At 46.4% G+C, this 15,367-nt stretch overlaps 1 protein-coding gene across 1 annotated transcript in view; it reads left to right on the forward strand.

Annotated features, from left to right (window-relative positions):
- The first annotated feature begins 158 nt into the window (after positions 1-158).
- CLEC4A (C-type lectin domain family 4 member A) overlaps positions 159-15,367 on the forward strand; it is a 26,195-nt gene continuing 10,986 nt past the window's right edge. The window contains exons 1-2 of the mRNA XM_042023998.1: positions 159-10,428; positions 13,223-13,339. Coding sequence (XP_041879932.1) covers positions 10,362-10,428; positions 13,223-13,339 — 184 coding nt within the window. The 5' untranslated portion in view covers positions 159-10,361. The remainder of the gene's footprint in view (positions 10,429-13,222; positions 13,340-15,367) is intronic.

Below are 15,367 nucleotides of genomic sequence, written 5' to 3' on the forward strand. Positions count from 1 at the left end.
ATTGTTTTTGCTTTGGAAGCCTCTAGGTTGAAGGTCTTCATGTCTCCAGCAAGATCCTCACAGCGTACTTACCCTGCATTTGTGTTGTGGCGTGCAGACTGGACAAGAGCAACTTCAGGAGTGATGGGTTCAGGCTCTGTCTGGGCAAAGAGGTAGGAGTGTGGAAGAAGGACACAAAAATGACATGGCTGTTCCAAATGGGATAAAAAAACTCACACAATAGCAAACATGAATCAACAACATGGAAACAGGCCTGACTGTGGGGCCTTGATAAGAGTATGGATAAAACAAGCAAGTGAGAAAACTTGGTTGCCCTGATATTTAGCATTTCAGACATTAAAGGCTTTTACAGCCTGTGGATATTTTCAGAAACAATTCTTTCCGTGCTGGTAGATGGGAAACAGTCTCTGCCTACTGCAGAGATGGGCAAGGTGAGCTGAGTGGGCCCTTTGTTAGGGGCAGCAAGGAGAGGCTGCTTGGAAAGAGAGGAAGCAGGAAGCTGAGTCATAGCAGGGCAGGCAGGGGCAGTGGCCTCACCAGCAAAGGAGTAGTCCTCATGTACCTAAGCACAAAGATCAGAGCAGGTCAGGATTAGGATTTAGATCAGCAGGGTATGTGGCCAGACAGGGACATGGCCAGGCATGGCTGTGCTAGCTCAGGCAGGGACCAAAGGTGAGAGACTTGGCTATGATAAGGACAATGTTGCTGAGGTTTCTCAAAGCCAAAGACCTCTATTACTTAAGCTGGACCTCAGTCCAGGCAGCCAATCCCCCAGGAAGTGGAGAATATGCTCAGGGCTCTGACATTGTTCTGTCAAGCTGCTTGCAGCCATCTTGCACAGCATGCTTGCTCCATGTTCCTCTGCCAGACAGCAAAGCTGTGCATATGGCTGTGTTGAAAGTACAGCAGAAGTCTTGTGGCCTGGGTAAAGATGAGAAGTCTTAACCTTTTAAATCAGCTGTTTGAATTGTAAACCATTCTAGTATCTGTAGTGGCTGGGAAAAAAAAGACATTTTTTCAGCTTTAGGAGCAAGACCCTATTTTGATGAATAGGATGGGTATGTTGTATAGGTCCTGGCAAGGAGAAGATGAAGCATTTTACCCGTAAGCTATGGTGGAGCTTCTCAGACCTTTCAGTAGGTACTTGCAGCAAAAAGAGTTGAAAAACCTAAAAAAGTCTTTCTCCAGAGCAGGAGGATTTTCAGATGAGGTTCACCTAAGGGAAGTGCTGGGATATACTTCTGTTTGTGCATAAAGAAGCACAGAAGACTGGGAAATAGTTCATGAGGGAGAGCTTAGTCCTGTGTGGAGATCATACCTTTCCTCACAGCAAGGCCTGCTAGAATGCACAGCTTAGTGGGTCTTGTGCAAGTCTTCTTCCCTTTCTTCCAATTGGGAGACAGACTGTAGCACATAGAATCAGGAAACTAATGTCAAAGGGAAGATCCCAGTTTTATCTGGTTTTTGGTTGTCAGTTCTTCTGTGGGAGCTGTAGTTGAGGTGGGATGTGTTTCTCCACCCCTTCTCCCATTAATTGTATTCTACATTCTGTGACTTCATGTCTCACAGCCATGCAGCAACTGCTCTTGCCACAGCCACACAGTGCAGATTGCAGACACAAACCTGCCAGATTTCACAAAACCTTGATGCTGTGTGTGGACTCCTGAAGAAATGGAGAGGAAGGGTTGTACATTGGAGGAAATAAAAAAAAAACCAAACAGGAAACCAAAAGCCCCAAGGTCTTCCTGACCTTTGATCATGAGGTAAAAAGATCTGAATCTGAACTCATCCTGTTAAATCAGCATAAACCTACAAGGTTCTAGGAGGAAGAGCAACTGGGCTGTTAACGTAGGTAAGCAGAGCACCGTGGCCCAAGTGGTTAACACAGATTGTAATGCCTCAAGGTCTAGGTAGTCTGTTGAGTGCTCGTTACATTATGTGAACAATAGATTCTCACTCTGGAGACTGTTACTGGTCTCTTTCTTCCAAGGTAATAGCTCTGTCCGTGCTAATGGTCAGGGAAAGCACATTGCAGGATGATAGCTTAATTTTGCCACCTGCCATTACCTATAGCTGTATGTCCCCACCCAGAGCTGGGGCTCTGATGGACGTTCCTTGAAGCTGAGCATAGGAAGATCAGACAGCAACAGCTGGACCGTGTAGTGGCTCCTGACCAGAGCTATGTTTTCCAGTCACTGCTGGGATCCTGTGGTGGATTTCTTGCATCACTTTTGTTTGCGGCAGGCCAGACAGGTAACTTCCAGTGGCCTGCTCTCCCTTTTCTTTCCCAGGCATTGCAGGATGGCAGCTCCTGCGTGTTGAGGCAGAGGCAGCTGCCTTGCTTAGTCGACTGGCTTTTCAAGCCTTGAAGCAGTCTGAAGAGACACTGCCTAAAGGAGGGAGCCGCCTGTAACTTGCAGCCTTTGTGTTGAGCCTAGTGTGTTAGGCATGTACAGAGGTGTGGCGCTCCCTGCCCTCCCAAGCCTGATCCGCGAGTCTGGCTGGGCTGGTGACGCCCGGGACCAGTGTTAAACTCAGTCTCACCCGTGACCGTGTGCTGCCATCTGCTGCCGAAACCCTTTGTTGCGGGCTTTCCCGCAATCCCTGGGCTCAGCCGCCGTCTCCAGGGGCCTGCTGGGTGCCCAGCAGTCGAGAGGGTGGCAGGTGGGATGCAGGCAGACATAACCTGAGACCTGGCTAGCACTGGTGGGGTGCCCTCTGAAATGAAATCGCAGCTGGCGATTTGTAGTTTGATAGCTTGGCAATGATGGCAGTGATGCTTCCAAATGTAGCCGTGTCGTGCTGTCCTACTGCCCTCTGTGCTTCAGTGCCCTTATGCACAGACACCGTAATGTAGGGCTTGGAACTGAGCTGACCCAGGGCAGGCACACATCCCCTCTTGTGGTCGGTGTGCATACAGGTATGGATGTCTGCTGTCTTTAAAGTCTGGCCCAAAGGAATGGAACTCCTCCTAGTCTTTTTAAAAGTGATGGCTAAGCACTTTTCCATGAGTCCGTGTTTATGGTGTTAAGCAAACTGTTCAAAGATGTGTGAGATGCTATGTCAGTAGTGGTACACAAACAATCCTTTTGGTTAGCTGGCAGGGACAAGGAGCTGGATTCCAGTGAGAGATAAGGGTTAGGAGAGCAATTTCTTTGGAGAATATATGCTAAGTGGCTATAGATACAGCTGTATGTCTGGCCCAGAGTTAGGGGCTGCTGTCACCAGTACCTAAAGCTGAAGACACTACCATGGAAATGACCCTTTTTGGGTAGAAAACCAGGAAAAGCCCTTAAGCATACATCCCATGCAGAAACAGGGTTACTATGAGCAGATAACCTGCCCTGGGTAGCCCAGTCTAGCTCCAGAAGTAGTCCTGATTTGAGCAAGGTTTGAATGAGATACCTCCAGTCTGAAGTATTTCCTAGCACAGCTTTTGTGCTCACCTGTGGTGAGGTGGGTCTCTTGCTGGGCCAGCAGTGTGGTGAGATGTCTGACATGGGGGATTGGTCAGTGAAGAGGAATGCTGAGATCTGACAGTCATCCTTCACCTCAGAAAGGGCAGAGGCTCTGCGAGGACCAGGATGGTGTGCTGAGACTGTCCTGTCCAGTCTTAAAATACTAAATAGGCAAATAACTGTGATCTGGAGGCAGAGTCTAAGAGTTGTGGGCTGTGGTGCTGCAGGCCAGCGTGAGTCATCGAGAAGCACTTTGCCCTCTTCGTCAGTCCCAGCTGGCAGGGAGTCAGCAGCAGGGGCCCTTTGCCCTCTGGGTCAGTGCCAGCTCTGTGCTGGAGGCTGGCATCTGGAATGCCATTTGCCCACCCTTTGCTTCGCTGTGCTGACTTCAGTGTCCTGGGTTGGTAAAAATGGGTGACACAGGCACCTGGACAGTGTGCTCTTCAAAAGAAAAATTTACCCTTCCCCATCTGACTGTGTTGACATCTGTGTCATGAGGAGGCTCCTGCATTCAGTTGAACCCCAAAGCTTGAGGCCTCCCTGCCTTGGAATTAAAACTTCTCCATCATGTTTCATTAATGAGGTGCCAAGGAGTGTTTGGTTGAGCTGACTGTACTCCCTGGGTTTAGTTCAGCTTTCCATGGCTGTTTACAGATGGATTTTGCTTTGTCCTATCCTGACTGGACACATGGGATGGCTGCTCTGGAGGCAGGTGGTGTCCCCTCACCTCACTGCTGGCCATCATGAGGCTGGGAGGCTGCAAATGGCCTGCGGGGCCACCTTGGCTACAAGGTAAGGGGCAGCACAGGCCACTTGCAGTCTTCCTGATAAATCCGTCTTTCAGGACGGGAGGGGGTGAGGGAGCTCTGCAGTGCCAGGGAGGTTTGTGCTGCTATTCCAGTATCACCTGCTGGGGCACCCTAATCAGTATGGCTCTCCCCAACACCTTCCTATTAGGTTTTTTACTGCATTCCCTTCACATACATGGAGAGGATGAGGGGATGTGGAAGGAAACAGTTTAAATTCCAATGAGAGTGGTCCTGAGGTTACAGCATGGGTCTGGGTGACCTTATGTGACAGCCCCCATACTTGGGTGGTGACTGTCGTTGTTTTCTATTTTTGTGCTTTTCTTTTCACTCCCCCCATTCCCCCTTCAAGAGAGGGAGTTCAAGGGCAGAGAGTAGCCAAACTGAATACAAGGCTGTGGAGATCTGTGTGATCCTTAGACAGAACTGGAAATGAAGCATGAAGAATTGCTTCTGTGGGGAGGTGTTATGTGGCCACAGCTTGTTCATGTGACTTCCATGTGCTCACTCTAAGAAGATAAACTTCACAGCCCCACCTCTGTAAACAGCCCACTAGGGTCTGACCAGGACTTGGATCTGGCCCAGGTTTGAAGTCAGATGTGGTACTGTGGCAAGCAACTGCAGTATCTGGATCTGATCTCCAACAATTTATAGCCTTGAGACTTGTGACTCAGATCCAAAAAAGGAAGGAGGCAAAGGTGCAATGTTCCCAGTAATGGCATAAACCAAAGCTCTGAGGTAATTGCATCTGAATGTGCCCTCTGTCGGCTTTGATTTGGTAATCTGTTAATTAGGGGAAATAAATAAAACATGTCTTTGCTCTTCTGAAGAAAATCCTCTGTTAATGCTACGTATGTTAAGAGGCAAGTTGGGGTTTCTTGTCTCTTTAAAGATTCTCTGGATCACATTCTTCCTTCTCTTATTCCTTCCCTTATACCTGAAGGATTTTGGTAACCTGTCATCACACTACAGTGAGCACACGACTTTCCCTTCCCGATTCTCACTGAGTTTGAGCTCTCTCAGCTCAGGTAACTTCAGGACATGATCTCTTCTGCTTGAAACCCTCAGCCCTCACTAAAACTTGGCAGGGATGTGGCCAGGGGAGAAATGCACAAACCGTTTTGGGGAGGAACATTTCTTTTCATCTCTCCTAGTTTTCTTTCGTTCCCCTGTGTTCTGCGTGGAACTGTAACCACAGCATTTTGGGGAGCTGCTGATCTCTGGCAATGTATTCATGATGCTCTGGGTGGTTCTGCTCAGGATTCTGTGTGTTTCTGCTGACTCAGGCCTGCCTGTGGTGAAGTGCTGCCACCTGCCAGAAACTTGTGTGGCTTCACAGTACTGCCTTCTGTTTAATCCACCCCACTCATTGCTCTCACTCCCATTTCCCATTGTCCATTCACTGCTTTCCTGTTTCCTCTTCATGCCTGGATGCTCAAATGCCTTCTTCCTGTGCTTTCACATCTCCATATAAGCCATTTTTTCCTTGGTCTCCTAGCAACCTGTATGGAACCCTGGTTCGCCTTCTATCATTAGAGGGGTTTACTGCCTTCCAGAAGGGGTGTCTTCTCCCTGCAGCTCTGGCCAGTGTCAGCCTTGGCTGAGAAGGGCAGAGGGTGCGTTTCTCTCAGATCCCGGAAGGCTGCTGTGCTCCCGCGCTGTCCCCTGGAGCAGTACAAACTGCAGCATCCTGCCCCTCCCTGCCCTAAGCAGTTCCATGCAGCAGGGTACACAACGGGATCACTTACGGCTAGGTGCTCTCTAACCAGCCAAATCCCTCAGGAGCTCTCAAGAAGCTCTTGCTGCCTGAATCCCTTTGATGTGGTATCTGACACCCCTTATCAACTGCCTTGGGTTCCCACTCTCTGTGTTCCAGTGCCTTTTTATGCTCTTCCCTTTGCTGCTCTGCTCCATAGCCTTAATCCCTGAGGAGGAGCAAGGTGGTATGGAGAGGGAAGACCAAGAAGGTGGCATATATTCACTTCTAATGCTCTTCTCACCTGGGTGCAGGGACATAAAGCCTTGATTTGGTTTAGGCTTTTATCTAAGTGACTTGGAAGACTGTGCTAGCTAGAAGGGCCATAAGAGCAGGTGGTGCCAGGACTGTAGGCAAAGACCTGCAAGAGGCAGGCATTTCCTTACAAGAGTTATATGGACTCTTCCCAAAGTACATCGTACTAATACACGTCCATTAATTCATTCTTTTGTTATATTAACCTGGCCACTAGAGTTGTCAAACTTTTAATCTCCTAAATCTCCCTCAGACTTCTCCCCTTCCCCTTCTTTGATATGTTCCCTGCCTGCCTGGGATTTGTTGATTAAAAGATAGGTTAAGGCAAAAGGCCACCCTCTGCTATCAGCAACTGTTTCACCTTTGAATTTCCTGAGAATCCCTGGGACCATCTTGCCCAGACCTGCTAATTCCATACCTTTTGCACAATCACTTTTATTTTGGGCAGATCCTTTGGTTTAGTCCCCTACAAAACAAGGGTTCTCGTGTGTGAATTTCACCAGTTTATTCCATTGTGACAAATAATTAATTTAGCTTTGTTTTGATATCCTTGTTCTCTCTGACTGCTTATTTTATACCCTGCTCTTCAGTTGCCCTCAAGGCAATATATCAAATGTAAAGGGTTCAAGGAAGTTCTGACACCTTTGCTTTGTTATGGTTTTGCACTTACTGGAGGTCACGCTCTTTTCAATTTTCCTCATTTGGATGCAAGGTCAGCTTGTTGAAAAATGCATACTGATAATCTCTTTGGGTAGACGTTTTAGTCATGTCAGCTTCATTTTGCCTCTTGTCAAATCTTCTAAACAGGGTCTAGGTATTTGGGGGGCCAATGTGATGTCCCTGTGTAACCTCCATGTCACTTGTGATGACTCACAAGCCTTCAGCTCAATTCCTTCAGCTGCCCCTCTCTATTCAAACTGGCTTGTAAGAAGTGTCTCACTTCCCTGCAGCTTCCACCACAGCTGTGCTCAATTTAAAAATGGGATTTCTTTTGGAATGTGTGGGGTCACAGCCTTAGGATTTGAGTTCTACTCTTTGCTGATAAATTTGAATTTAACTCAAACGGTTCAGCTGGATTTTCAAAAGAAGTAATGCATGTGCAATGGCACTGTTTCCTCTGCTTACATGGACCTGCTTGCTAAATAGGATGATGCTGGCTGTGGGGTGAGAGGCTTGCAGATACTACCTTATTCCAACCTCATTGACACGTAGGGGAGAAAGAGCGTTGGTGCCTCTGCTGCCTTCTCTTTGGGACAAATGGTGCCCATGGAGCTTGCAGAGCAACCAGCAGCTGGAGCACAAGTAAGGAGGGAAAGCAGGACTGTGGGAATCCCAGGAAGGAGCTGGGGCTTGTGAGGCACGTGGGAGCTGAGAGCATGGGAGGCACCTGGCAGTGTGGGGTAGGGCTGAGCTGGAAGACATCTGTGGGGAAACACAGCTATTGTGGAAGGACAAGGGAGTGAGCAGAACACAGGAGGAGGGGGAAGGGAGTAACTGAGGAACAGCAGTGGGACTGCAAGGCAGCAAAGTGTGAGTTTTGGGGGTTTTCAGGCAAGATTTTTTTTTTAATTATTTTTTCAGCACCACAACTAACTGCAGGGTCCAATTGTTCATATCTCCCACTCATTTACATGCCATCAGTGCATACAAAGTTCAAAGGACAAATTTTTCACTCAGGAATATCACCTGGCTGTTATTACACATTGGCTCAGCACTGCATCCTATGGAAGTATGATTCAGGGTTGAATTTTGACAGCAAGCAACAGCTCTGATGGCTGAGAAAGAAGAATTGAGCTGTCTCCTGATGCTTGAGTGCAGCCTAATGTAATCTAATAAAAGGAGCAGCTAGAGCCTGAATTTGCATTTGAAATACCTCAGCTATGTTTGGAGATGTGTTTCAATGGAAAAAACTCATGAAGCTCTGTAACTTCCTTCTCTGTCTGCTGATGGTGTTTCCTGTTTCTTCACAGTGGAAATCTTGAAACCCTGCCAGGAAATAAGCTTTTTCCCCATGAGACTCAGTCTGCTGTGGCTTGGTTGGATGGGGACAGGAGGAAGCATGCAGAGGATTGCTCTAAATTCTCAACAAGAAATTTGAGGGCTTAACTAGATTTCAGCAGATACTTAGGGAGGCTTAATTCCAGTGAGAGGGCCAAGCCTGAAGACAAAGGATAGTGCTGGAAGGATGTTGGAAAAAGAAGCAGGCAGCATGCATCCTCTTGAGGCACCAGGCTTCTCTCCTGCAGCTGTTGTTATTCTTGTGTAAAAGTCTCCCTCTTTGCACACAATACATAAAGGAGAAGTTAGCTCAGGACACATAAGACACGAGGAGGGTCCTTGGTAAAGTTCCATATGCCCCACTCTGTATAGGGGCAGTTCTCCATAATCTGTGTTCAGATTCCCTTTATCTTCTGCCACGCTGTTCTCCTCTGTTGTCTGGTGCACCTTCTTCCTTCTAGTGCCCTATCTCAACTCCAGCTCTGCCCTGTGTACCCTCTGTGCTCTGTGGATGTCCTGTGAGCAGCTCATTCTGCTCTGCCTTAAGGGAATTCCAGCTACCCAAACTAACCAGCTTCATCCTTCTGGTTGTTTTGGAGACCTCATTGTGGCTTTTTGGTACTTAGAGGGGGCTTATAAGAAAGATGGAGAGAGGCCTTTTAACAGCACCTGTAGTGGTAGGATAAGGGGTAATGGGTTTAAACTGAAAAAAACAGATCTGGATTAGATATAAGGCAGAAATTCTTTACAATGACGGCGCTGAGACACTGGAACAGGTTGCCCAGAGAAGTTGCAGATTCCCCTTAATTGAAAGTGTTTAGGGCCAGGTTGGAAGGGGCTTTGAGTGGCCTGATGTAGTGAAAGATGTCCTTGCCCATGGCAGGTGGGCTGGAGAAGATAGTCTTTGAAGGTCCCTTCTACCCAAACCTGAGTCCTATCTGCTGATTGAACCCTTCTTACCCTGCCTGACTTATAGGCATCTGTTCTCAGAAGTCTGATTTAGAATGTACCTCAGCAGCCATTTCCCTTGTCTCCTTTCAAGATCTGCTTCAGCTTGAAATCAGACTAAACACTGACACTTTCCCCAAGGTAATATCAGAGGTCTTTACCAGAAAGTAGATAAGGGAGATAAATAAAAAACAGTGTTGGAAAAGCAGAAGAAAAATGTAAACTATCCCTTTTCAGCCTCTGAAGTGGAGCCTGAAGCAAGCACTGCTCTGAACTTCCACAGGCTGTGAATCAGGTTTTAATAGAAAACTTTCTATGTGTACTCTTCCCAATAATCTCTCGGACCATCAACATAATTTTTTTTAAAAGTTCCACTTTCTTTGTTCTCCTCCCTGACCCCAGCCTGATCCTTCTGTTTCTTCTTGGATATATCAACCTTCTGATTATTTTTATTGCTCTGTCTAAGGCTGCAACTCCCCAGTCTCACTTCTACAGGAACATTTCCCAGTCTGAGATTTGTTCTAGTGCTAGGTTCCAACTGGGACTGACTTGGAAGAGTGAGACATAGCTGCGACATTTGATGTAGCAAATCCAGCTTAACCACGAGGGACAAGTAGGGCAGAATGCATTTTGTACTGGACTGTAGGTTAAACTGGGCTAGGACCCATGATAGCTGCAAGCATGAGAGCAGTGGTAGACTTACTAACAGACAAAGAAAGGCATGAAAATATGGGAAGGGGAGATAATTAAGTAAAAAGTTAAAAAGAGGAAAAAAACCCAACCCTATAAATGTCTTGAAAAGGAAGCCTATCAGCTGAGAATCTGATATGGGGAAGGAGTACAACTTCCTTTTTAGTTGGTTCTCATTTTTCTTTTATGTCTCGAGAGCTTCCATAGTGCCAGGACTGATTTCGTGGGCTAAGAAACTGAAAGTCTCTTTGGAGCATTTCTGAGCTCCCAGAAATTCTCAGGTTATCGCCAGTGCTTCCAGTGTTCATCAGAGCCTTCTTTGATGGGCAGAGGGTGAGTAAACAGATGGGAAAGGCTCAGTAACCTATTGGTGTCACCCTCTGGAAACAAGGACCTAAAAGGACCACCTTTTATGTGGCAAAACTAAGGAAAGGGTCACACTGTGATTAAATGGCATCAGAAATCACCTATGCCGAGGTGAAGTTCAGAAATGAATCACCGGCTCCAGTGGTCAAAGGTAAGGAATGAATGGGTTATTTGGGAGAAAGGGAGCTGGAAGGAGTGGGGTTGAAGACAAGGGAATGGAGATTTTTCCTTCTATGACTCTGGTTCCTACCTGATCTTGGTGGATTGGTGAGAAAAAGGAGCTAAATGATCAGGAGACTGAAGGAGTTTTGAAATAGGAGTCTTGAGAAACGTCTCCAAGAGGAAAGGTGAATTGTAGTTGCAACATGAACAAGGATGACTACCAGGAGCACAAACAGTAGAGCAGAATGTTCAAGTGGGCATTCATTAAGGAATGTATTTGGGCTCCCTCAGTCCCCTACATGTTATGTAGTCTTGAAAGAGACGTTTTTGGACCATGCTGAGTACCAACAGTAGAGACTGGTTTATTACAAACAATCTGGTCTGTCATAAAGGTGGAAGGACTTCCAAAGCAGCAAATGGCAGCAAATAAGCCCAAGCCCTGGCTGCTCTTGCCTCTGAGTGAGACTGCAGATTGCTGCTTGTGGAGAGGGTAGGAGCAGAGAATTGACATGCCTGCTTACAGTAAAGTCAGTTGTACCCTGCAGCTTCATGACAAGTGGTACTGGCTGCAGAAACATAACCCCATTGTCCATGGCTGATTGAGAAATGGTCCTTGGGGAAGAGAGACCCAAAACTTGAACACTGTTGTATGCATAGAAGAAGAATTATTTAAGATCTGGAGGGAGATCCAACTCTCTAATTGATGTCTTCCACTCCTGAAAAACAGTTAACACAGCAAGCAAACAATTTTTTTTCCTATTAAAAACCACAGTGGTAAAATGGTTCTTTTACTAGATTTTGTGCAAATTTAAGGCATATTCTGATTAGTATGTACTCTGTAGTCATTATGCCACAAGTAGGAACCCACAGAGATGTTCTATGTAAGACTCACTGCTTCTGCCACTTCTGCCCTGACATACAGGACCCTACACAACAGCAGGTTCCAGGACAGTAAAAGTATGTGTGCATAAATCAATGAATAACAATTTGTTAAAAATGAAATAAATAATTACTGCTGCCTAAGGGTATTAGCTTGCCTATTTACAGCTTTACCTCAGTTCTACAATCCCAAACAGAGCAGGCAGCAGCTCCAGGTTATTCCTTGCTTGCTCTGAGGCATGAATCATGGAAATAAAGAGTGTACATAGTCCTGTCTGACTTGAAAGCTCACTGTTTTCAGTGCACCAAGATTAGTTGGTTCTGGATGTAGTCAGCATTTCCGCTGTGGTGAGGTGGGGGTGGTGGAAGTTCCCCATTGTGTTCCAAATGATTATTCCAAAGACATCAAGTCTGTTGTGCTGGGATCATGCTGGACACATTACAGAGCACAGACCAGCTGTGGAAAGCATTTTGCAGGGAGCTCAAACCACTGAGTGTGCACAAGATTACTGCACTTCAGTTGTGTTGCTGAGGTGCACAGCAGGCAGTGCTCCCTGTGCCACCTGGCTGTGAGTGTGGGATGCTCAGGTCTGACTGGGCATGGGTTGAAGAGTCAATCTCTGGATGTGCTGCATATCAAAAAAATCGTTTGGACTGGTTAGAGCTATTGTCTGCAGTAGGTGGCTGGACTCCGGATCATGAGCCAGTTCCTTGTTTTCCCCAAGGCAAAAGCTCTGGCTAGAAAAATATGATTTGACCAGGGAAACCTGGATCTTGTCTATCTACTCTTGTTTTCTCTCCAGATAATGAAAGATGATGCCTTTTGCCCTGCTGTAGCAGTCTCTCCCAAGCCTTTGGGAAGTAGTCAGAAGGCTTCCACAAAGAGCAGGTTTCTGACAGTCTTGCTTACTAGGCATGTCTGGCAGGTACAAACTGCTGCTGACAGACCTGGGAGTTTCATACTGAACAACGAATGAAGGCTCTCTAAATCTTATTGTTAATATCAGTCTCTCTCAAAACTTCTTTACTCCTGTCCTGAAGTGAGTGCTGGTGTCTCTTTATCCTCCTGTTTGCCCTGGCTTGTGTACCTGCCACAAGCTAGAACAATCCCCTAACTAGTGTTTGCTTCTCCTTCCCTGTGATCCGCTCTCCTGCCTGCTCCCAAACCTCCTCAGTACTGGCAAAAGCCCTCTAGACAAAAGACAGGTCCTGGCAAGTCGTAATCTGAGTACTTTACTCAAGCTGCTGGACACAGCCCTCTGTTCTCCCCAAATATCCAGCCTAGCACAACCTAGTTTTATTCCAGCAAATCTCTGAAGCCTGACTTGGAAAGCAGAGATGGAAGGGAAAAATATATCTTTTAATCTCCCAATGATGATGTGCCATCATAGCCTTGCACATTTTTTGTCTCCCATCCTCACTCAGATTATACCAGCCTTCTGCATAGGAAGTAAAAAAAAACTAAGAAGGAACTGAAGCAGGCAGAAAAAGTTTTCTGGGAAGAAGTCTGTGGAGATGAAATCTTCCCATGTATGTCTCAAGTATCATGGTTTGAGCAATGTTGCATTTGGCAGCTTTGGGCTCAATCTAGAAAGACATTGTTTCACTGCAGATTTTGAGGCTCTGTGAAAGGCTCACCCCCAAACACCAACAATTAGCCTTGTTGGCTCACTGGCTGGGTTGGGAACACATCACTGAATCTGACTTTCTCCAGAAACCACAGACATTCCCTGCTCTGTCCCAGTCTGCCCTTCTCCCAAACCATGTAACTTCACACATCAGAAGTGAAACTTCTTTTGCTTTCTTTTGAGGAGCTCTCCCTTGAGTAGTACATCCTTGGGGTGTGGACTGACGGACCCATAGTTGACTGTGGTGTTTTGTTTGGTGTGTTCCTTCACTTTTAGTACCTCCTGAGACGAAGAAGCCTGAGCACCATCCTCAGAAATACCCACTCTGGCTGCCATGGCTGATCTCACTGCTGCTCTTCTTGGTGTGCATTGCCCTTGTTGTCATCCTCTTCGGTGAGTATGTGCAGGAGGTTACAAGGGAGAGGTCTGGGGGAGTGCTGGGAGAAAAGCAGAGAAATCTGAGCCCAGAGGGGAATATCTTCCAACCAGAGGGGCCTTTTACTAGCACCAACACCTGGGCACGGAAAACCCAAATGTTGAATATTTGTAAGGTCTGTTTAGGAACAAAATCTTTCCTGACTACTTAAACATTGGGAATTTAAGGGCACAGCTGCAACATGACACAAACCTCTCTCTTGCAGGCCAGCCAAACCAGATGTTATGGCCAGCTGGTATGTGGGAGCTAGGGCTACCCCAGCACTGTGCCAGGTGGTTCTGCTACACCCATCCTCTTTCTTAGAATGACAGAAAGAGTTAGGTGGGAAGGGGCTTCTGGAAGTCTCTGGTCTATTGCTCTACTTAAAGCTTGACAGTTTTCAGAACTTCAGAATGGCTGTCTGGGCTTTGTGTAAGGTCTCAGGTTTTCCTGCCCTAACTTTGTATGTCTGCGTACGTCCCCCAGATCTTCCACTGTTTACCCTGAGGGCTTGTCAGTGTGCCCAGATTGTGCGTTCCAATCTTGCATGGCCTTTTTGGAACTGTGGAACAATTCTCTACCTTCATTCCCCACAACAAGAACTCAGTTACATTTGGCAGATGGGAAAAAGTGGAGACAGAAGCACAAGTGTCTATACAGGCAGCTGAATCTGCACTTAGGCTCTCTAAGTGCTCGGATATGCTTTGTGTTCTAGTGGAAAAAATGTTTTCTCACAGTCCTGGCATCTCCAGGATTAACTGCACAGTGCAGTTAATTAACTCTCACAACTTTTTAGGATTGATTGCAGAATAATTCAATGGAAGTTATTCCTGGACATGCTGTTTGTGCAGATTGTGATCACTGTTTCAATACACATTTTCTATTAAAGATAATTCGTGGCATGTTTGCACAAATTGCCAGTAACCATGATGGATTCTGGAAGAGGCATCTATTTACAATAAATCACTGCTTTTCCTTTTGCTGCCATTAGGGTCTGTGTCCCAGAAGTTTGTATTGCTTTGTTCCCAAATGTATAACCTTTCACAGTACTCAGCTAAATGGTTGGGGAGTTTTAGGCTGGGATGTTAGAATCTCGTACCTTCTGATACACATGGAAGGTTTAATTTTTTTAATGAAAATTTACTTATCCAAGTTAATTGATGCTACGTAGGATTTTGGTTTAGCAGAGCGATAGAGCATTTAAATGAAACACCAGTACAAATTGCACGTAGCAGAGAGTGGCCATTGCAATGCACAGATGGATCACAATACAAACATGATTTTAATTGCTGGTCATACAAGCATGGGATCATAGAACCATTAATTTTGGAAAAGACAGCTTGGATCATGTAGTTAAACCGTTAACCAACCACTGCCAAGCCCACCACTAAACCATGTCTCCAAGCACCATATCTACACGTCCTTTGAACACTACCAGGAATGGTGACTCCACCACTTCTCTGAGCAGCCTGTTCCAATGCCTGGCCACCTTTCAGTGAAGAAGCTTTTACTAATATCCAAATCTTCCCTGGCACAACTTCAGACCATTTCATCTCATCCCGTTGGTTGTTACCTGGGAGAAGAGGCTGACCCTCACGTGGCTTCAACCTCCTTTCAGGGAGTTATAGAGAGTGATAAGGTCACACCTGAGCCTCCTTTTCTTCAGGATAAACACCCCCAGCTCCCTCAGCTCCAGACCCTTCCCCACCTCGATTACCCTTCTCTGGACATGCTCCAACAACTCAATATCCTTCTTATTAGGATGGGCCAAAAACTGGACATAGTTCTGGAGTATGCTGGACATCAAGACACTGAGTGTCCCCAAATACCAAGACAAAATAGGGGAGTTAAGGCCAGCTCAGGGCCCATTGCTTTCTTCAGGTATGTTTTTGTTAGTCATTCAGTTTCTTACACTATTTTGGACTTAAGGTATACACTGGCCCTGTGCTGGTTTGGCTAAGGAAGACACTGCTCCTTGTTGGTCCCTGCAGGGATGAACAGTTCCA

This window comes from Corvus kubaryi, unplaced genomic scaffold (genome assembly GCF_017639235.1).
Source record: "Corvus kubaryi isolate FWS band 111438036 unplaced genomic scaffold, C.kubaryi_AGA036_p1.0 37260, whole genome shotgun sequence".
Lineage (NCBI taxonomy): Eukaryota > Metazoa > Chordata > Aves > Passeriformes > Corvidae > Corvus > Corvus kubaryi.